Here is a 22,879-nt window from a genome sequence, read left to right as displayed (position 1 = left end):
GAGACTCTACTGTATTTGATTTTGATTGTCACATTTGCGTACAATTTTTGGAATAGCTGCAAAGTCTCACTTCCAATTCTACTTGTTCACAGTAGAAAATTCTTCATATGCATTCTAAACCATGATGAACTTTTCTTCCCTTTTCACTCCACTCCCATCATATTATCAGTTTAATCAGAATGGAGACTACTGAGAACATCTTCACATGACAGGAGATAAAACATCCACACCGATTGATAGGATGGAGCAAATTAGAAGTATATATGAAGATACTGTCTCTGTTCTGCCCAATTAATCTTTTATTCCATACTGCTTCTTCTCTCCCCCCCCCCCCCCCCCGTTTCCCAAGATCAGCTCTTGTACCAATGAATATCCAAGCAGAAGGTACATACATACTAGTTTCCTGATAAAGAATGGGATTTTGCTAGATGACTAGGGTATGCATTGTGACACAAAGAAATATAACTTTCTGCGCTTCAAACAGCAAACTACAGAAAACAGTTGCTGTTCCAATCAGGACAAAAATAGGTCAGTGAATCAAATTTGCAAGAAATAGCTGCCACTTCCTCCAATTGTTAATCTGCCACTCCATTATGAGACATTCAAAGATAAGGAGTGGCTCTATGATACTTGTACCAAACTGTGTAGGTGATGAAGTAGAGCAAGCACACTCACTTTACCTCTCTCTCTTCCAGTATAAGGAGGTTTGGGGCTAGCTTGCTTGCTTAGAGCCAAGACAGAGCCTACACAATGTAGCTGGATACAATCCCTACTTCTCAGACAGGACTCAAAAAGAAAGTGGAAATCTATTATTGTCTAAAAGTCTAAAACATTGTTCTGATTTGAATCAATATGAAACAATCAGGGCCAGCTAACACCTCCCAACAAAGGATTATCCCAGGCAGGAAGCAGATAGGCTTTGAAGCTACAAGGCCATTCAATGCTAACCAAGGTGGCCCATTGCAACATTCACGCTTGCCTCAAACAGATAAGAGTTCTATGTGTTTTCAAAGGCTTCCATGGCCGGAATCACTGGGCTGCTGTGAGTTTTTCAGGCTGTATGGCCATGTTCCAGAAGCATTCTTTCCTGACGTTTCACCCACATCTATGGCAGGCATCTTCAGAGGTTGTGAGGTCTGTTAGAAACTAGGCAAGGGAAGTTTATATATCTGTGGAAGGTCCAGGTTGGGAGAAAGAACTCTTGTCTGTTCGAGGCAAGTGTGAATGTTGCAATTGGCCACCTTGATTAGCATTAAAAAGCCTTGCTGCTTCAAGGCCTGGCTGATTTCTGTCTGAGGGAATCCTTTGTCAGGACATGTTAGCTGGCCCTGATTGTTTCAAGAGTTCTTTCTCCCACCCTGGACTTTCCACAGATATATAAACCCCACTTACCTAGTTCCCAACAGACCTCACAACATCTGAGAGTTGGGCAAAACATCAGGAGAGAATGGTTCTGGAACATGGCCATACAGCCCGGAAAACTCACAGTAACCCACAGTCCACTCAGGTCCCTTCCACACAGTGGAATAAAATCCCATATTTTCTGCTTTGAACTGGGCACCCTTCCACACAGTCATATAACCCAGAATATCAAGGCAGAAAATCCCACAATATCTGCTTTGAACTGGGTTATCTGAGTCCACACTGCTATATATTCCAGTTCAAAGCATAAAATGTGGGATTTCCTTCAGGCGTGTGGAAGGGGCCTAAAATATACGGCAGTGTGGACTCAGAGCCCTTCCACGCAGCCATGTAATCCTGAATATCGAGGCAGGAAATTCCACAATCTCTGCTTTGAACCGGAATATATGGCAGTGTCCTCTTTAATTCCCTCTCAGGGTCCTTCCACACAACCATATAACCCAGAACATCAAGACAAAAAAAATCTCACAATATCTGTTTTGAACTGGGTTATCTGAGGGCCCTTCCAGACAGCCATATAACCCAGAATATCAAGGCAGGAAATCCCACAGTATCTGCTTTGAACTGGGTTATCTGAGTCAACACTGCCATATATTCCAGTTCAAATATATGAGGGATGTTCTGCCTTGATATTCTGGGTATGTGGAAGGGCCCTGAGTTCACATTGCAATGTATTCCAGTTCAAAGTACAGTAGAGTCTCAGTTATCCAACATAAACGGGCCGGCAGAACATTGGATAAGTGAATATGTTGGATAATAAGGAGGGATTAGGGAAAAGCCTATTACACATCAAATTAGGTTATTTTACAAATTAAGCACCAAAACATCATGTTATACCACAAATTTGACAGAAAAAGTAGTTCAATACACAGCAATGTTATGTAGTACTTACTGTATTTACGAATTTAGCATCAAAATATCATGATGTATGGAAAACATTGACTACAAAAATGCGTTGGATAATCCAGAACGCTGGATATGTGAGCGTTGGATAAGCAAGACTCTACTGTAGATATTGTGGGATTTTCTGCCTTGATATTCTGGGTTATATGACTGTGTAGAAGGATCCTAAAACTGCATGGTCATATATATATACAGTAGAGTTTCGCTTATCCAACGTAAACGGGCCGGTAGAATGTTGGATGAGCGAATATGTTGGATAATAAGGAGGGATTAAGGAAAACCTATTCAACATCAAATTGGGTTATGATTTTACAAATTAAGCACCAAAACATCATGTTATACCAAATTTGACAGAAAAGGTAGTTCAATACACAGTAATGCTATGTAGAAATTACTGTATTTACAAACTTGGCACCAAAATATCATGATGTATTGAAAACATTTACTACAAAAATGCGTTGGATAATCCAGAACGTTGGATAAGGGAGACTCTACTGTATTCCAGTTCAAAGCAGATACAGTAGAGTCTCACTTATCCAACATAAACGGGCTGGCAGAATGTTGGATAAGCGAATATGTTGGATAATAAGGAGGGATTAAGGAAAAGCCTTATTAAACATCAAATTAGGTTATGATTTTACAAATTAAGCACCAAAACATCATGTTATACCACAAATTTGACAGAAAAAGTAGTTCAATACACAGCAATGCTATGTAGTACTTACTGTATTTACAAATTTAGCACCAACATATCACGATGTATTGAAAACATTGACTACAAAAATGCGTTGGATAATCCAGAACGTTGGATAAGTGAGACTCTACTGTATTCCAGTTCAAGGCAGATAATTTGGGATTTTATTCAGCTGTGTGAAAGGGCCTCAGTCCCGCCTCCCTAATCGAACGTGACTCCGCCCACAAACGCTAGCCCCGCCTCTTTCCCCTCACACACAAACCTCAGCCTGCTTCTAACTCTCGAGCGTGGCTCCACCCCCTTTCCCCCCTCCTCACACACACCTCAGCCTCCCTCCTTTTAACTCCCTCCCTGGCGGCGGCACGCGGCCTGGCTTCCCTGCGGGCCACGCGCAGGCGCGCTCTCGCGGTCTCCGCGCCCCCGCCTCTTCCTCCTCCTCCTCAGCTCGAGCCTCTCGGAACTCTTTGGCTTAATTGGCCCAGTCGGGAGCGCGCTGCCTCTCCGCGCGGCGGGTTTACTTTTTCTTCAGGCGGCGGCGGTGGAAGAGAAGAAGGGGGAGGAAGGAAGGCAGGAGAAGAAGCAGCTGGAGAAGAAGTCGCCGTCGAGGGAGGGAGGAAGAGGGGGTGGGCGCACATGCCTCAGTGACCGGCCTTCGGAGAGGAGCTGCTCCCTCCCCCGCCTTCGCCGCCCGAAGGACTGACACGAAGCTGGAGAGCGCCCGCCCGCCTCCCTCCCTCCCTCCCTCTCTCTCTCCCACAGGTAACAGCGCCCTCGCTTCCCATCCCTCGCAACCAACCCCCTCATGAAAGTGTCCCCCTATTTTTAAAACCTAACCGTCCTCCCAATCCCCCCTCCCCCCGCCTGCTTTATTGCCCACGAGGTAAAATCCCCTCATCACGCCCCCCCCCCCCCCCAAATCTCATTCACTTGGTGGGCGTCCTTTAAAGAAAACCCAACCCTAAAGCCCCTCAGTCTCTAGTTAATCCTCTCTACTATTCATCTATTTAGCCTGAATTTCAGTACTGGTCGAATAGTTCCCTGAAGCCCCCCTTCTTCTTCCCCACCCCCCTCCTTTTTGTCTTAACCATTCGATTTCTCCCACAGACGACATCAATTCCTAGACTACATTTGCCTCTAATCGCCAATTGCCCTCCGCAAGGCCCCCATTCTATACAGTCCTAGGCCTTCTGTACACACTGAAGTGTGTATTTTTTATTTTAAAAATCCAGATTAGTGTTTGCTTTGAACATAGAAATGCGCCTATGTCTGGGAAAGACAATCTCATATTATGTATTAAATGTAATATCCATATTTATTTACACCCGCCTTTCAAGGCGGCATTACATGTAGGTAACTATTCAATTTTTTATTTATTTATCGTGTCAGAGCGATCAAGGATATAGTTGTAATGTATTTAAAAACACAAAACAAAGTTTTAAAAAACTTGGCATTATACTAAATGTCCTTTGACCAGTAGTTGGCCACTTGGAGTGCCTCTGGTGTTGCTGTAAGAAGGCAACACCATTGTGCATGTGGCAGGGCTCAGACTGCATTGTAATAGGTGGGCAGTGGTTTGCTCTTCACAATCGCATGGTTGTACTTTATTTAAAAACACAAAGTTTAAAAAACTTGGCATTATACTAAATGTCCTTTGACCAGTAGCTGACCACTTGGAGTTCCTCTGGTATTGCTATAAGAAGGCCCTCCATTGTGCATGTGCAGAGCCCAGACTGCATTGTAATAGGAGGTCTGTGGTTTGCTCTTCTCCACACTCGCATGTCGTGGACTCCACTTTGTGGCCCCATTTCTTAAGGTTGACTCTGCATCTCGTGGTGCCAGAGCGCAGTCTGTTCAGCACCTTCCAAGTTGCCCAGTCTTCTGAGTGCCAGGAGGGAGTCTTTCATTTGGTATCAGCCATGGCTCGAGGTTCCAGGTTTTAGCCTGCCGCTTTTGGACCCTCGTTTATTGAGATGTTCCTGCAAGTATCTCTCTAGATCTTAGAAAACTACTTTTTGATTTAAGGCATTAGCGTGCTGGCTGCTATCTGAACAGAGGATGTCACTGCCTTGGTCCTTTCATTGTTGGCTGCTACTTTCCGGTGGATGTCAGGTGGTGCAATATTGACTAAACAATATAATTTCTCCAGTGGTGTGAGGTGTAGACATCCTGTGATAATGTGGCATGTCTCATTAAGAGCCACATCCACTGTTTTAATGTGGTGAGATGTGTTCTGTACTGGGCATGCGTATTCGGCAGCAGAGTAGCAAAGCACAAGATCGGATGTCTTCACTGTCTTGTTGTGATCCCAAGGTTGTGCCAGTCAGCTTTCGTATGATATCATTTATAACGCCCACTTTTTGCTTGATAGTCAATATATAATGCAACTTGCAGCATTATATAATAATAATAACTTTATTTTTATACCCTGCCACCATCTCCCCGAAGGGACTCGGCGTGGCTTACATATGGGATAGAAATTCCAACATACATAAAAGCAACTATCCATTAAAACAAAACCACCAGTAAAATAAAATAAGATTACACTGATTCCAACTGCTGTCATGAACCCCATTTTGCCCCCTTTTTATACTCACCAGTTAGGGACATTCCCAGGCCTTCTGTACATGCAAAAGTGTGTGTGTACACTTTTTACCCACATTAGTATTTGCTTTGAACACAGGGCAAAGACATAGAAATGCAATGGCTCCACTGTCTGGAAAATGCGACCCTTTACAGGCAGTCCCCAAGATTGGTTCTGTAGGTTCTTAAGTTGAATTTGTTTGTAAGTGGGAACAGGTACTTTTATAAGTGTAGCTCCAGCAAATATATATACAGTATGTGCTTTGGATACCATAGAGAAGGGTTAACAGCCCTGTGGTGTTTTTTTCTGTCTATGGCCCCCGTTAGATTCTGTTCTGTCCCTATAATCATTGGATTTTGAAAAAAAAAATGCTTGTTGTGGAAACAAGGATTGGTGATGAAGCTTCAGTGGATAATTCTTCCAGGAGTGGATTTCCCTTCCTAGATTTCTCTCACTTCTTGTTGTCTCTTCCCCGTTCTTAACTATGAGTCATTTTAAGTTGAACATTTGTAACTTGGGGACTAGCTGTATTAAGTATTCCAATCCCAGCTTTCCCTCATTGAAGTAGGATTTCCTTCCCCCTGTGTTTGGACAATGCTGCGGAGAGCTGTTAAAATTTCCTATGCCTTTTAAAAATAGTTTTTGCGACAGGATCATAGCTCTTTCTTTCTCCAAAGGATAGGATTGCAGCCAATTTTGCGATAGTCCCATTTATTCAGATAGGACTCTTTCCATTCTGGGTCGTCAATGTCACAGATGCAAGGCAATAGGACCACTTCTGAACTCACTATTCATTCCCGAAGTTCTTAATTCTTTAAACCTGTGCTGCTCAAAGCTGTGCCCATGGACTGCTGCCAGTTCACGAGCCATCAGCTGCTGGTCCCTGGAGAGTTTCCAGGAAAGGGAAAAAAAGCAGTTGTTGACAATGGGCACAAATATGGTACTGGGCTTAGCACACTGGGGTTTAAAATTGCTGGTCCCCACATCAGACAGATTAAGAAGCACGGCTCTAAACCAAATTTTTGTCCACATAGTTGCCTTTAGTCCATTAACTTCCCAGCCACCAAAATGACCTGAAATAATTTATTCTTATACACAGTTGTTCTCCTCACTGAATATATTACCTAAAGTGATATCTTCTGAAATAGATGCATTTCTGAACAGAAAGCACTTCTTCCCTGAATCTGAAGTAGTTTGGTACACTGCAGTTTGATGCCACTTTAGTTGCCTTGACTCAATGCTGTGGGAACTTCATATTTACAGTTTGATGAGACACCAGCACTCTTTGGCAGTAAAGTCCTTGTAAAACTACAACTCCCATGGTTCCATAGTACTAAACCATGTCAATTAAAACAGTGTCCAACTGCATCTGTTGTACAATGTAGATCAGAGTTGTCAAACTCATTTTCACAGAGGGCCAGATCAGCCTTATGGATGCCTTCAAAGGGCAGTTTGTAATTGTAAAACCGTATAAATGTAACTATGTTGCCTTGGCATTGAATGCCTCATGAGCTACATAGAATGAGGTGGTGGACTAGATTTGGCCCGCAGGCATGTTTGAGGCCTGTGGTGTAGATGAACCATGAGTCTCATGTTGATTCTTTTCAGTATAGCAAATGTGGGGTTGGGAAAGTGTGGCTCTCCATATGTAGTTGGTCTCCGTCTCTTGGAATTCTTTACTATTAGCTATACTGGCTAAGTTGCTTTGAGTTGTGCTAGAGCAACATCTGGAGGCTGTGGTTTTCCCACCCTTTCAAAATTTCCATCATTCAGTGGAGGAAAAGAGCCTTTATTAGACTAACAGCACATTCCTCTAAATAGCTGCTCAACGGAAAGTTGCAGATACATGGCAAAATTATCCAGTATTTTGTAGCCTTGGGACTACTTTTCAAGTGACCAGTTTTTCTGTCCGAATATAATTTCCTCAGAATTACATGACAAGTTCACTTAAGTGAGACAATATGTGCAAACACGTGACAGAAACAGTTCTCCCATACAGGATTTTCATGCCATCCCATGTGGGAAAATTGGCCACTCATTTATTGTGGTTGACAAATGTATATTAGACTCACATAACTGTTTACATAGAAGTGATATTAATGGAAGAAATTCATCTTGTGGAAATTCATCAGTGTTTGATTCTCACTTCCTTAGGGAATCCCAGATGATAAACCACCAGTAGCCAAAACCACTAAGATCCGCATTATGTCTGAGTTATTCATACAGTTTCATTGCAAGTTACTCTCCTTATATATCTTTTCATAATAACAAGCAGATTTCCTGTAACTTCTTCATTGTAACATACCACCATTCCCTTGAGCTGTTGTATTATTCCCATTTTTCCTGTTTCTGTTGTTTGTCCTACTGGTTTTATTGTTAAAACATATTTCTTTTAGAATAATGCCTACATCTGACGACAGTAGCACACACAGCAGGGAACCACTCAATCTATTTATGAAGACTGTTGCTCTGAATATACCAAAGGTTTTGGTGCTGTCACTGCCTTGCTTGCATTTATCTTCTTTGTCCTTTTACATGCCAGTAATCCCTTCAATGTGTCCATGTGCACACAGTAAATCCACTTTTACCTCCCTAGTCAGTGAGAGAAGTTCTTTATTGAGAAATAATACCAGTTCCTCTCTTTTATGATTGCTCAGAGTTCTGAAATAGGAGAAGATGACAACTTCCCATTTTTCTCCTATTGAAAACTCATATAAATTGGATATGTGGGAGAGCAGGCCATAGGCTTTTGAGCAATAGTATCTCATGTTGGGGAATTTGTGACTTGACATTTCCCTCAATCCCAGTTCCCTTCTGGACTGCTCTTAATATGCATCCCATATCAGCTTGAAGCCTTCCTTTCAATTTTACTTTCTTCCTGTCTTTCACTGTCTACTTCTCCCTAGTTTCATTTTCTCTCCTGCTAGTTTCATCCCTTTCAATACCTCGTTTCTTTTGCTCTTGCCTTTCCAAGGGAAGTGCCTAAGAAGACATTACGTTTTTTTAAAGTGACCATTTTAACCTCCTGCCATTTTCTGTTCTGCATAATTATGTCTGTGACATGTGGCTTCCCACCCCTCTGGGGAAATAGAAAAATAAGCGACTTGTATATACGCTGTGTCTGCATCAGTCCAGAACAGCTGCTTCTCTCCTCCACCCCCATCACAAGCTCTGGCCTAGTTGGTTATAAACAACCCCCCCCCCCCCCCCCAATGGCTTGATCCTTTCACCATGATTGGTTTCTAATGAAGGTGATGATGATAATAATAAAAAAATTACCTGTCTCTCGAGGCATGAAGTGGCGTACAACATCGTTAAAATATGTAGATAAACACATAAAATCATTAAAACACATATATTATAAGGAATAGACCTAAGATTAAAACACTTTAAAATTATTCATACCAACAATATATATATATATTTAAACCCATAGCTTAAAACTGACAAGATGGGCCTGCTGGAAGAGATGGGTCTTTTATTCTGTTTTAAATTCTGACAGTGGGGAAGTGCTTGCTGCTACTCTTTGTAGATCAGAAAAATGTTCAATGTATATTTGTTTATATGAAATTAACATTTGCTTTTAAAACACATCATTTATGTCTATTCCAGTTGCTTGTTACTGGAGTTCTGCTTATTCTTTCGGAAGTAGTGGAAGAGCAAAGAAGGAAAAAATTGAGTTTGTGCTGTGGTTCTATGTATTTGTATTTAAAATTTGTAGAGAGCCCAGATACTTTTGTGGCCACATTCTGCTTCATTATCTTGTGTTCTTGGAAAGACTTTAACCTCTTTGACCCTTCTGTGGTCCCATCTTTTTCTTTTAGCAGACACATAAAAGCCTTTTTCAGATGTGGAATAATTTAATAGAAAACGGATTTAGACAGTGTCCCTTAAAACACACATTTATTGCACCGTGACATAACCTTGAGGCAACTTGATTGTGTGTGGTATTAATAACTGCAATAAAACATTTTGCTACAGTCTTTCACTCCTCTGTTGATTTAAGTTTGTTTGTTGTTTTATTTATTCTCTCTTGGCATAGAAAAGGTTGAACTTCACAGGGTAAAGATGTTTTTATCCCAGTTATAGTTTGCTGTAAACTTCTTCAAATAAAAAGTGACTTGAATGTTAGTTTACTGCTTATTGAGTGTAGAACAGAATCCTCTGTGTTTGTGTGTGTGTCTGGGGACAGGTAGGAAGAAATAGACATCAAATGGCAGATTTAAACATATATTTATTGTCATGATCTGACAAAATAATAGTATCTTTTGCAGGTCTGTTCTTACCTATTTATCTGATTAAATTAACCTGAGCTTCTGAAACAAAATACAGATGTTTATGAAAGTAGTGATGTTTATAGTTGCAACAATGAAGTGTAAGTATGCTTGAGATTTTCTTAGTGTTACTTTGAAGTGCCTTATTAGAAGAAAAATATGTGCATACTTTAGTCTCATTTTTCGGCCACCTTGTATGCCATTATTATTATTATTATTATTATTATTATTATTATTATTATTATTATTATTATTATTATTGCAAAGAGGTAGAATATAAATTAAGCTATATTTCAAATTATGTTATTTATCAATAGTTTAAAAAAAGGAATAGCTAAAGTGGGAACAGAAAACTGTAACATGATTTAGGTGTCTCCCTGCCTTTGGCTTGTCACCTGATTGAAGAATGCTAGTTGGTCAAATCTGTATATATGTTATATGAGGAAACAAAAATTCAGAATGAAAAAAATCTATACTTTGACTCACATAGTACCTTAAAAGCATTCTTTTTTATTCTTATGCAGATTGGAATAATTTAATGTTTTCTTCCATAAATGGTACAATGACATATGTTGGAAAATAATATTTAATTAAAAATCTTTTGCAGTGGATCTAGTTCTTTACCTGTCAACTAAACATTTCCTTGTCTCTTTATTTTGAGAAAAAAAACCCTATTACTCAAATTTACCCTTTGTAAGCCCTTAAAGATTTTGAGTTTAAAAAGTTAGTACTGTTTATTGTTCTTCAGCAAATGGTTAAAAGTTTTGTTTGACCTCTGTCCCCAACTTTTAATCATTTTTATCCTATTGTCCTAAATTCTAAATCTATTTAGGCTATTCAGCACAAAAGCTAGAGTAACTTGAACATATCTCATGTCATTTCAGGGAAGAACAACTAGCTAGGCCTTAATTGAACAATTTGATCCTTGCAAGGCAGCAATCTGATAAAACAACCCAGTTGTAGTCACCCACTTCATGATCTGGAAATCCCATTGGTGCCTTGAACTATGCTTACCCTGAGAATAGTGCTGACGGCTATGCTGTTGATGGGTTATAGTTAAAGAAATTGCATCAAAGGAAACCAGCCCATAGGAGCAGGATTATAGTATTTTACATTGTCTGTTTGATTGTTTGATTTCCTACCCTTCTCTTTATTCATCCGAATTCCCAGTATAGTTAACAGCTAAACACACATAAATACCACAACAATTCATATACAGTGGACCCTCTACTTAAGAGCATCCCAACTTAAGAGCAGTTTGAGTTAAGAGTCAGAAGGAGCATTAGCGCCAATGGTACAGGGCTTTAGGGCTCTTGTCCGCTTTGGGAGATTTGAGGAACCTTGGGTTAGTTGATTTTGTCTGGTTTTTATTCCTGGTACGTTTGGCTTCCTGAAAGGAGAGAGAGCAAGAGAAGGAGGGAGGCTGGAATGAGTACAATATGAAGAAAATGATGCTTCTGCTTCTTCCCTTTGTGTTTTATGCTTCCTTACCACAACTTTGTGCTTCTACCATTTTAAAATTGATCTTTCCTTTATTATTGTTCCACATGAATGTGCATTTTTACATTATTTCTTATTTATAAAGTGCTAGCTTTGCCCGGCCACGCATTGCTGTGGCTTATGGGCATGCTTTGTTGGGCAGGTGGAATAGCAGTTAATAGCCTTGCAGCCTCTAAGCCTGGCCGTTCTTCTTATGGGAATCCTTGTATTGACCCTGTTTTTTCCCTGTCTGGAATGTGCCTATTTTCAGAGTGTTGTTCTGTATTCAGTGTCCTGGTTTTAGAGTGTTGTAATAGTGGGAACGAGGTTTTGTTGATTTTCAATGGATTTCGATAGGTAGGAACCAGACAGGGAAGTATGGGTTGTATACCTGTGGAATACAGTTTGTCCAGTGTGGGATGAAGAACTCTTATCTGTTGGAGGGAAGATTTTATGTTGGAATGAGTCACCAAGATTAGCATGTAAAGGCCTTGTAGCTTCAAAGTGTGGCCGTTTCCTGCCTGGGGGAATTCTGTTTTGGAAAGTGTTAGCTGGCCCTGAATGTTTCCTCTCTTGAATGTCCATTTTCAGAATGTTGTAAGTAGCCCCCTTGATTAGTATGTAATGTCCTTGTTGTGAAAGAGTAGGGGTTTGAGCCTTTGTGCTGGACCCTCCAGGTGTTTTGGACTTCAACTCCCATAATCCTAAGTAGCTGGTTTGCAATTGTGGGAGTTGGTCCAAAGCTCCAGGAGACCCGAAGTTGGACCATCCCTGCTATATATGTAATCCTAATCCCATTAGTAATATTATGGAAGGATCAGGATGTCCTGGTTTGAGAGCCCCGTCTTTGGAAGTAGTGTGAACTACAACTCCCAGTACTGGGCACGCCGCTTACCAGTTCCTGGCTGAGCAGCAGGGGCTCCTTCTCCTCCTCTGTCTCCACCTCCTGATTTGGCTGCCGTTACAGTTGGCCAATGGGGCCCGCGCTTTTCTGACATCCAAAGCGCCACTGGGTGGGAAGCCCTCTGCCCGTAGTCCTTGTTGGGATGGCGACACACTGAGGATGAGCGCCGTAGCCTTCCTTCAGCAGGGAGAAGGCCTGCAGCCGATGGGAAGAACGGTTCTGAGGTGCTGCCTGTCGGAGCATGCCTGACAAGGAAGTGAGGTCAAGCAAAACCGGCAGTTGTTCTTCCTTCCAGGCTCTTCCGTTTTCCCTCCCTCTGCCTGCCAGCCCGCCCTCTCTTGTCTGTTCCCCCCATCTCTTGATGGACTTGCTTCTCTGTGTTTCCTCCTGTCCGGAGCCATGGAGGCGAGGACATTAACGGTTTTAATGGTTCCCTTGGGGTTCAGGCAGTGTTGCGTCAGCCTTGGTGTGACGTCTTTGTTTCTTGGGGGCGGGGGGGGGGGGGGCTGGTTGGCACATGCGCACATTGAATTTTCCTGTCTTTTGGGATTTTGAGGGACTTGCAGTTTGTTTTTGTTTGTTTTTCGTTTTGCTATCTAAACACAGCGGGGAGGATGATGTCTTTTGTTGCCAAGTTTCATGGTTTTGGGTTGTCTAGTTTCGCTGTTTTAATTAAAGTAGAAATGGTCAGAAGCTTTTTATAGATATAGATATTTTCTTATTTAAAAACACATAACAAAAATTGGGGGAGATGTCGGGGGGCTGGAATGGATTAATTCCATTTCAATGGTAAATTCACTTTGATAAGAGCATTTTAAGAGCATACTCACGGAACAAATTAAACTCTTCACTCAAGGTATTGCTGTGATAACATTGAAACAATAAAACACCTTAAAGTATTTGTAATAGATAGTATTGACTTGCTATGAAGGAATAAATGGTAGCTCCATTCCAAAAGATGATTTTTTAAAATTGTATTTAGGGTATTTCTATCCTTTTCCCTAGGCAAGTTCTGGCACTTGCAATGTAAAAATTGGCGTTTTCCAAAAGGCTCAATAAAATACTTTTTCCAACCACTTTTCTCTCCTCCCCTTCCTGAGAGACTAAAGGATTACTGAATTATTGTATTCGTGGATTGTTTTGCTTTTATTTGTTTATCACCTCAGGGACCATTGTGGGGTGACGGGTGATACAAAATTCTAGATAGTTATTAAAAGCCAGTCCTGGCTACACTTAGATGTTCAACTAAATTTATTTATTATTTTTATTTACAGTATTTATATTCCGCCTTTCTCACAATGTACATGTACATGGCAAACATTCAGTGCCATATGAACATAGAGACAGAGACACAGAGGCAATTTACCCTTTTCCAGCTTCCTGAGGGTATGCTCGATTCCAGGCACAGGGGGAGCAGCTTCTTCATCATCCACTGTGACACCGAGTCCTTGGATACTTCCTCATTCCAAACGCTGCTGGGTGATTTTTTATGGTGTCGTAAATTAGTTAAATTCGCCTCCCCACAAAAGTGGTACCTGAATTTCCTACTTGATAGATGCAACTATCTTTCGGGTTGCTTAGGTCAACAACGAGCAGAGCTATTTTTTATTTTAATGATCAGGTTCTCACTCCACCACGGGCTAGCCTCAAACTCATGACCTCTTGGTCATAGTGATTTATTGCAGCTGGCTACTAACTAGCCTGCGCCACAGCCCAGCCCAGGTTAGAAGAGAACTACCACTTTAGATCCTGTTCATACAACTTTTCACAAGGAACATGAGAAGTATGTTAGTTTTCATAATTATACATCTTCAGTTGCTTCAGAAATTCTTGCATAATTGGTACTTTAATTGTTTGTGCTTGTTGTACAATGCCTTGAAACTTTTTTTAAAAAAAGAAAAATTCTGTCCCAAGCACTCTCAAGACAGATTTCTAATAAAAGCACCTTTATGAATTTATAGAATATCTACTTTCTTCAAGAAACTATACACAGCCCAAAATCTAATGATTTTGTTCCCATCCCAAGCTATTCTCTTTAGCCTCCCAGCTGAGAGGCTAAGGAGAAAGGGACTCAAAGGCTGGGAAAGCTACACCCTTCCTCTGGTTTGTGCTGGTAAGGATGATTGTGATCTGTAGGGGATAAAGTCTGAAAGATCTCTGTTGGCATAGGGTTTAGATTTGCTAGGACTTCTAATCTCTGCAGGGATGGAGGACCCATTAAAATAGTATGCCCTGATACTAAGTGAGATCGATACATGTTTGCCATGGAAACAATGAAATTCTGGGATCCCTTATACCTGGAGTGATTTCTAATGTCAAATTAATATGATAAAATTAATATTTGAGAATCTTGAATTAATTTTGTTTTATTTGTCATTATTGGAGTCTTTTGTCCACTACTTCGATACACATTTTATATTTGAAGGTATTGAAATCCAAAGAAAAGTGACTACTAATATCTGACTACTAATATTAGTTCTGCTTCTCAAGGAATTAAGACTGGAGACAATGAATAACAATTAGTGGGTTGCTCAGATGTATACTAATAAATACCTTAATACTTGAGGATATGTTTGTGGCTTAGCAATATACTGAGACTTCAGAAAATAGTTGGATACCTAAAAGAGTATTAAGGAAACGTGTCCCCTAGGAATTCATACTACAAAGTATGTTTATAGCATTATCTTGATAACATTTTGATAACGTGTTGTTATAATTCAGCATGTTATAATTCAATAGTTAAGAGGTATAAACTCTCAATACCAAACCAACATTGCAATCAATTTTTATGTTTGTTCATTTCTATTTAGAACTTAAGATGTCCACTGAAGGGCAAAGAGTTGATGATAGTCCAAGCACTAGTGGAGGCAGCTCTGATGGAGATCAGCGAGAAGGTGTTCAACAAGATCAAGAAAGAGAACAGGTTCAGCCTAAGAAGAAGGAAGGCAAAATCTCTAGCAAAACAGCTGCTAAACTTTCAACTAGTGCAAAAAGGTACTTCTTTTGCATTCATTTTTAGTCTTTTTCTGTTTAATAACTACGATAATTAGTAATCAGTTTGGCTTCTTTAATGTATCCGTATTCAAGTTTGGCATGTTTCATTAGCACAATCATAGTAGCAATAGTATGGTTGACTGGCTGGTACCAACTTTTATATGGCTGTAGTAGTACCTTGTGTAATAAATAGTTGACATTCTTTATTGCTTTTAAAATTGAGGTAGTTTTGTAGCCTGTGCGTGTGCATGCGCATAAGAGAGAAAGAGAGAGAGACTGATGTTCAGACTTGTCAGTGTAACTTACAGTTAATTAGCCATAAACATTTCAGAGACTTCAGTAATTCAGCATGATAGAAGACTACAGTAATGCCTATTGCTGTAAAATATGGTGTTTTCTTTTCCCCAGCTGGTTAGGTAAAATGTCAGAGTGACTGAAAATGCATTTTTGTTTCATAGTGTTAAACAGCAGACTTCTTTAGTACTTTTGGCTTTCTCACCCCCAAGAGAAAAGGTAGATTTGGAGAACAGCTACTTAAAAGATCTTAGGCTGTTGCATTAGTCACTTCAAGATAATGATTGGTGCGCGTATAGTCTGCACAGATGGAGCATGCATTGATAGTTTTCCCCTAAGCACATGGCAGCCTACATCTGAATATAAACATTGAAATTCTATTTCTAGGAAAATCAAACCAATCATGGATTTTTTAAAAAAACATTTTAGAACATAGTCCTATATATATTTCTTATACAAATTTCAGACCAACTACCACGAAATCACCACTATTATAATGAATTACTAAGTGTACTAACTATATAGACACATGTGTCTGTACAGTTAGAACACTTAGTAATTCATTATAATTCCTTGTATAATTACTCCACCATGTTCTTGAATTATTTTCCCTCTTTATGGCAATACCAGCATGAACAAACTTCATCGAGTTTAGACTGCTCTGATACATTATTTTGGCTGAAAGGTGCAGTATAAGTGCTCTAAATAAATGAATAAATAATACCTGTGAGTGTAATCCAGCAATTTTATAGTTCTAATTGCTGATTGTATCATTTTGGCTAGGTCTTGAAATCTCCAAAGGAAGAAACAAGGTGTATCGGACAGATACACGTGAAATAAATCTGATCTAGTCTTAATAAATCTTGGTCAGATAAGATAGGACAGATTGAGTCAATTCACAGCAGGGAAAGTCAGGGCGGGTTTGGATATTGTAGCAAAGAATTTTAGTTAATGTATCTAGGGGCTTCAGAAAGTTGGTGGGGTTGGTCATTCAGTGCAACCATATCTGCTGTATGTTGAGGGATTTTTTAAAGGACCTTTTGCTGTTTCTCATGTTCCTGTATGGTTGAAATCCTATTAAAGACTGAAATTTTTAAAGTCTGAGGTTAATGGGCTGTATATTAAGACAGAAGGTATAGAAAAAAGTGATGATTATAGTGATTTCTGAAATTGAACCAAGAAGTTGCTTGGTCTCAGAAGACAGTGATATCTGTACAGTTTTACTAGGAGTTGTATACATTAGCTTCTATATATTAGCCAATTTACAGTGTGAAATTGCCAGTGAACTTAAAATATATCAGTGCGTATCCTTTTTTGTAAGACATTTCATTTAAGACTAATCCTATGTGTGCATATGTGGAGTTTTGTTGGAAGTGGGACATGGAAGTGGGAATTCTGCGAAACCATGCATAGATTTCTAACTGCCTTCAGTTGCAATAACTTAATCAAATGTATTTTTTGTTTTGCATAGCTTCCTTGTGGATTTTGTGGTGGTTGGTTACTGTTAATGTTGTAAAGTTGTTAGTCTGTCAAAGACTTAGAATCCGTACGGCAGACCTATTGTTCACTATAGGTTACATACACTTCCACCCATGCACCTGATCTTATTATATTTTTCTTGTGAAACAGGTTTTGCAGGTTGTTTAACAGGTCTTACAGACACATGTAAGACCTGTTTAACTAGGCGACCGGTGTAAGCTGTGTGTGTGTGTGGGGGGGGGGGGGGTATTTTTGTGAATCATAAATAGCAGCAGCTTTTTCCATCTACCTCTTCTAGAAAAATTGTATGCAGTCTAATTTCAGTGGGTGGTGTGTTTTTCTTTTGTCTTTAAATACTGCATACTGAAAAATGTTTTTGTCTTTAGTGGTCTTTAGTAATGCTAATGCCTTTATGAATGTGCTAGAATTTATATGCTAACTAGAACATACATTTCATTCAGAATATGTCTTTCATAATGAAGTAGTATAGGTATATTGATGCAGTAGAGAAAACCAAACAGCTGGTGGTTATATTAGCTTTGTTCAAGATGCATTAGTTTGTGCCCTAAGCAGACAGGATTTGAAAGCAAAAGCAATTCTAAAGCTAATTCTTATTCCTGAGGTTCAGGCACAGTTATAGACTATTTTAAACTGAAATTGGAAGGCATTCCTAAAAATGCATTCAAGCATGTTAAGGTGATATATAGATTTTTAGTTGCAAAATTGTACATTCAGATTAAGTGTAAAGTTATAGAAAATGATTTTTCTTCTTGATTCAGTTAGTTTTGCTTCCATGCTATATTGCTTCGCCTGTTAATTTTAGTATGGCATGATGTCTCTTGGATAACTTCTTTAAGTCTGGACAAAACTCCAAAATAGGTTCAACATTCCACTGGCATGGAAGGATTCATCATTATTGCTGCCTATTGATCAATTTCGTTTGATGTTAAGAGTTTTCTCATTCATCTTTACTTTATAAGAATTCATTAGATTCAGTGTGACCCAGAACATGTCATCCCTTATGCTTCATAGAACAGAACAGAATTGCTTTGTCATTGTGCTTTTTCACAACAAAATCACATGCCTTCCCCCCGCATACACCATAAAACAACACACCCATCCCTCCACACCCCAACCACCACCACACAGCCCCCAATGCCACATCAGTGTGAAACCACGGAGTTCAACATAGCCACAGCTCTAATATAAAAGCTTTCCTTCAGTCTGTTTGTCCTTGTCACCTTGTACCGTCTGACAGATGGCAATACAGTGTTCCCTCACTTATTCCAGGACCACCCACAATAAGTGAAAATCCGCAAAGTAGGGACACTATATTTATTTTAATTATACATTATTTTAGTAGTTACTAGCTGTGCCCGGCCACGCGTTGCTGTGGCGAAGTATGGTGGTATGGGAAATAAAGTATTGAGAAATTGGTGGTAGTTAAGGTAAAGGGTAAAGGTTTTCCCCTGATATGAAGTCCAGTCGTGTCTGACTCTGGGGGTGGTGGTCATGTCCATTTCTAAGCCGAAGAGCCAGTGTTGTCCGTAGACTCCTCCAAGGTCATGTGGGATGACTGCATAGAGCGGCGTTACCTTCCAGCCGGAGCAGTACCTATTCATCTACTCACATTTGCATGTTTTCGAACTTCTGTGTTGGCAGAAGCTGAGGCTAACAGTAAGGGCTCACTCCACTCCCCCAATTCAAACCTGCGACCTTTCGGTCCACAAGTTCAGTAGCTCAGTGCTTTAACACGCTGCGCCATCAGGGGATATTATTTCCTAAAGCTTGTGAATATACAATATTTCTGTTTGTTCTTTTTTTTTTGGCTGTTTGAGGCAGACAATTGAATGCTGCAATTAGGCAAAATGATTAGTATGTAATGGCCTTGCAGCTTTAAAGCCTGGCTGCTTCCTCCCTGAGGGAATTTTTTGTTGGGAGGTGTTAGCTGGCCCTGATTGTTTCCTGTCTGGAATTCCCTTTTTTTCTTAGAGTGGTGTTCTTTGCAATATTTTATGTGCTTCTACTGTCTGTGTAGATGAAGAAATACCCATATGCAGTGGTTGAGCACAAACAGTTAAAAAAAAGGCTGTGGCCCTCAGAAAACAGAGGATTTGCCAAACTTTGGTGATGGGAATACTTTGTTGGGAGGTGTTAGCTGGCCCTGATTGTTTCCTGTGTGGAATTCCCCTGTTTTCAGAGTGTTGTTCTTTATTTAGTGTTCTGATTTTAGAGATTGTATTGTTCTGTTTTATTACACCACAGTAATTTTTATATATTCTGATTTTAGTGTTTTTCAATACTTGGAGCCAGATTGTGTTCATTTTCATGGTTCACAGCAACACAATAATAATAGTAATGATAGTAATGATAGTAATAATAATGATTTTGGTAATACACACTGCTTCACTCCCTTCTCAGCTTCCTTTCTGGAAGAATCCTTTCTTGGGAGGTGTTAGCTGGCCCTAATTGTTTCCTTTGTGGAATTCCCAATTTCCCTGTTTCAGAGTGTTGCTCTTTATTTACTGTCCTGGTTTTAGAGATTATATTGTTCTGTATTATTGTACCACAGTAATTATTTCATATTACAGTAGAATCTCACATATCCAACATTCGCTTATCCAATGTTCTGGATTATCCAACGCAGCGGGTCTTTTAGTAGTCAGTATTTTTGTAGTCAATGTTTTAAATTCATTGTGATATTTTGGTGCTAAATTTGTAAATGCAGTAGTTACTACATAACATTACTGCGCATTGAACTACTTTTTCTGTCAAATTTGTTGTATAACATGATGTTTTGGTGCTTAATTTGTATAATGATTACCTAATTTGATGTCTAATCGGCTTTTCCTGAATCCAACATATTCACTTATCCAACGTTTTGCCGGCCTGTTTATATTGGATAAGTGAGACTACTGTATATTTATAATCTTATATTATCTGCTTAGAACTGGATTATATGAGGCCCCTTCTACACAGCTGTATAAAATGCACACTGAAGTGGATTATATGGCAGTGTGGATTCAAGATAATCCAGTTCAAAACAGATACTGTGGTTTATCTGCCTTGGCATTCTGGGTTATATAGCTGTGTGGAAGGGCCTTGAGTCTACACTGCCATATAATCCAGTTCAAATCAGATAATCTGTATTTTATAGGCAGTGTGGAAGAGGCCTGATTGAAGAGGGCCTGGGGCTGAGTGGGTTGCTAGGAGACCTAGTGGGCGGAGCTTAGCCTTCTAACTGGCAGCAGACCCAGTGGAAGGAGCTTAGCCTTCTAACTGGCAGCAATTGGATAAAAACAATTATTCCTCTCCCTCTAATTAAGACTTTATTTTTATTTTTGTTGTCGGAACCTAGGGGCAACGATGGTGGGTTGTGTTACCAAGTTTCGAGGTTCTGGGATGTGTGGTTTTGTTGCTTACTTCACAGACTCCAGTTTTTTACTCTTTTATATATATGGATACACTATTTTAAGTCTTTACCAACCGATCGTGTTTTCCTCCTGTTGCCACTTGGGCTCCTTTTCTCTCCCTTTGGCTTCTCCTTCCTCCCTTCCTTAGGCTGTAAATTGTAATTTTTTATGATTTATAATAGTCTTTTAGAGTTTATTGAAAAACTACGAAACTGCGAATCCGCAAAAAGTGAACAGCAAAGTAGTGAGGGAACACTGTAATTCAAAAAAATAATATGCCGGGTGAGATGGATCCCCAAGAATGCTCTGAGCTTTCTTGAGTTAGCGGAAATTGTAGTTTTTCCAAAGAGGAGAGAGAGCAACCAATGATTCTCTGTGCAGAAGTGGTTACTCTTTGAAGCGCCTTCCTATCTGCCACTGTGCAGCTACCAAACCATGTGCAGATGCAGTAAGTTAAGACACTCTCTATAGCACAGTGGTAGAAAGTCACCAGTATTTTTTTTTCTGTTGGTGGTTCCTTAGGAGTCTCAGGTAGTGCAGTCTCTGCTGGGCCCTCTTCCAACACTGCCATATGGGTGCCCCAGGTCAGATCCTCCTTCACAGTGACACCCAGGGACTTAAAACAGGCCACCCTCTTCACTTGTAGGCATTTATGACCAGTGGCTGGATTTCTGGTCTGTTCTTCCTATAATTGATTGTTTCTTGGGTTCAGATAGCTAATCATTCATATTTCTTTCCATTTTATGCTCTCCATGGTACATGGCAAATGTACGGTATATTTTATCCACATTCCATTTAGATACCATAATGCCAAGGTAACATTAGTCCTGACATCTGAAAAATGTGCTGCATGAGGAAAAGTATTGAATTGTGCGTCTAATGTGCATAAAGACTCACTTTAGTTACAAATAAGTGTGTTTTGTTTTAGCAACCAGCAAGCAAGCATAGTTATTCATTAAATACCTTATGGGGCCCCATATCCAAGAGGGATATGTTCCAAGACACACAATTCCATGTGTACTTGAAACTATGGGTAATAGTGAACCCAAGGGCCCTTCAAGACAGGCCCTGTATCCCAGAATCTAATTCCAGGTTATCTGCATTAAACTGGATTATATGAATCCGTACTGACAGATAAACAAAAAACCTGGGATCAGATCCTGGGATATAGGGCCTCTGAACACTTTGACTATACTTGAGCTGGCGGCATGGGATAGAATTATCTAAATATTTCTGTTGTTCTGACTACCATTGAAACCTTTCCACACTGAATGTTTTCTCTGTATTAGAAAAAATGGGAGGAAAGGAATGGAAGATCATTTATGTATACACAGTGCAGTGAGGATCTCCACCCTCCTGTCTTCTAGGTGAGAATAAGATTTCCCATAACAAAGTTTTGGAACAAACAACTTGTTGCAAGGATTTGTCATAATGCTGAACTTTGCTTGCTTCTAATGCATGGCACTATGCAGAACACTCCTTTTCACATTTCATTATGCTGAGAAGGACCACACAAGCTAGGAAGATAACTATTGTGTTTACATCTGTCTGGAAGGCTTCCCATAAGCATTGGATTGAAACCTTTGTGAACACAATTCTAGATCAAGTGGCCCTGTGGTCTGGTTCTAAGTCAGTTTGTGAAAGCCTTACTTTTACTAGAAGAAAAATCAGTTTTCACTTTTTGTTTATTATACTTTTAAACCAGCCAGTCACCAGAATGCTTCAACTGTTGTACGGTTTCATTGATACAAAACAATGAGATGTCTTGTGAAATATACCGTGATTTGTACTTTTATGAAATTACTTTGATTTATATGTCTCTTTTCTTCCTAAGCGAGACCAAAATATTTTAGTATGTTATAGTAAGACCCCCTTATCCATGTGGGAAACATTTCAATACAAACACATACACCATGCATGCTTGAAACCATAGAGGGTGAGGGAACCAAGCTATTCCCAACTTTCCTCTCATCACTTCCTTAATATACATGCAGTCTGACAAAACTGAGAGGTTAACTTGTGGTCCAAACATATGATAGAATTGCACTGGAGGGCCAAGAGATGCCCAGAGATACTTCCAATAGTTGTACGTGCGGGTAACTGAAACTATGGAAAACCTGTGGATAAGAGCTCTTACTGTATATGGATCTTACTGTATATTGCTCACAAGCTGCACCTTATCCTGTCTGATCTTGGAAGCTAAGCAAGGTCAGTACTGGTTTGTAATTGGATGAGAGATTTATGATTGCTAGGCACTGTAGGCTATTTTTCAAATGAAGGAGCTGGCAAAACCACTCCTGAGTATTCCTTGCCTAAAAAGCCCAATGAAATTAATGAAGTCACTATAAGTCAACAGGTGATTTGAAGGCACACTCAAACACTCTGTATATGGCAGTGTAATTTTAATACTTTCAGGCAATAGAATATTACTAGCTGTGCCCT

At 39.8% G+C, this 22,879-nt stretch overlaps 1 protein-coding gene across 4 annotated transcripts in view; it reads left to right on the top strand.

Moving 5' to 3' along the window:
* The first annotated feature begins 3,338 nt into the window (after positions 1-3,338).
* LOC100568135 (ubiquitin-conjugating enzyme E2 E2) overlaps positions 3,339-22,879 on the top strand; it is a 163,173-nt gene continuing 143,632 nt past the window's right edge. For 2 of the 4 annotated variants that reach the window (XM_062984401.1, XM_062984399.1), the window contains exons 1-2: positions 3,339-3,778; positions 15,068-15,251. In XM_062984401.1, coding sequence (XP_062840471.1) covers positions 15,076-15,251 — 176 coding nt within the window. In that variant the 5' untranslated portion in view covers positions 3,339-3,778; positions 15,068-15,075. The remainder of the gene's footprint in view (positions 3,779-15,067; positions 15,252-22,879) is intronic. The other 2 variants (XM_062984398.1, XM_062984397.1) reach the window with 2 other exon arrangements.

The sequence above is a fragment of the Anolis carolinensis genome, chromosome 6, assembly GCF_035594765.1.
Source record: "Anolis carolinensis isolate JA03-04 chromosome 6, rAnoCar3.1.pri, whole genome shotgun sequence".
NCBI lineage: Eukaryota > Metazoa > Chordata > Lepidosauria > Squamata > Dactyloidae > Anolis > Anolis carolinensis.
Note: the sequence above shows the minus strand (reverse complement) of the source record. Positions and strands in the feature narration are given on the sequence as shown.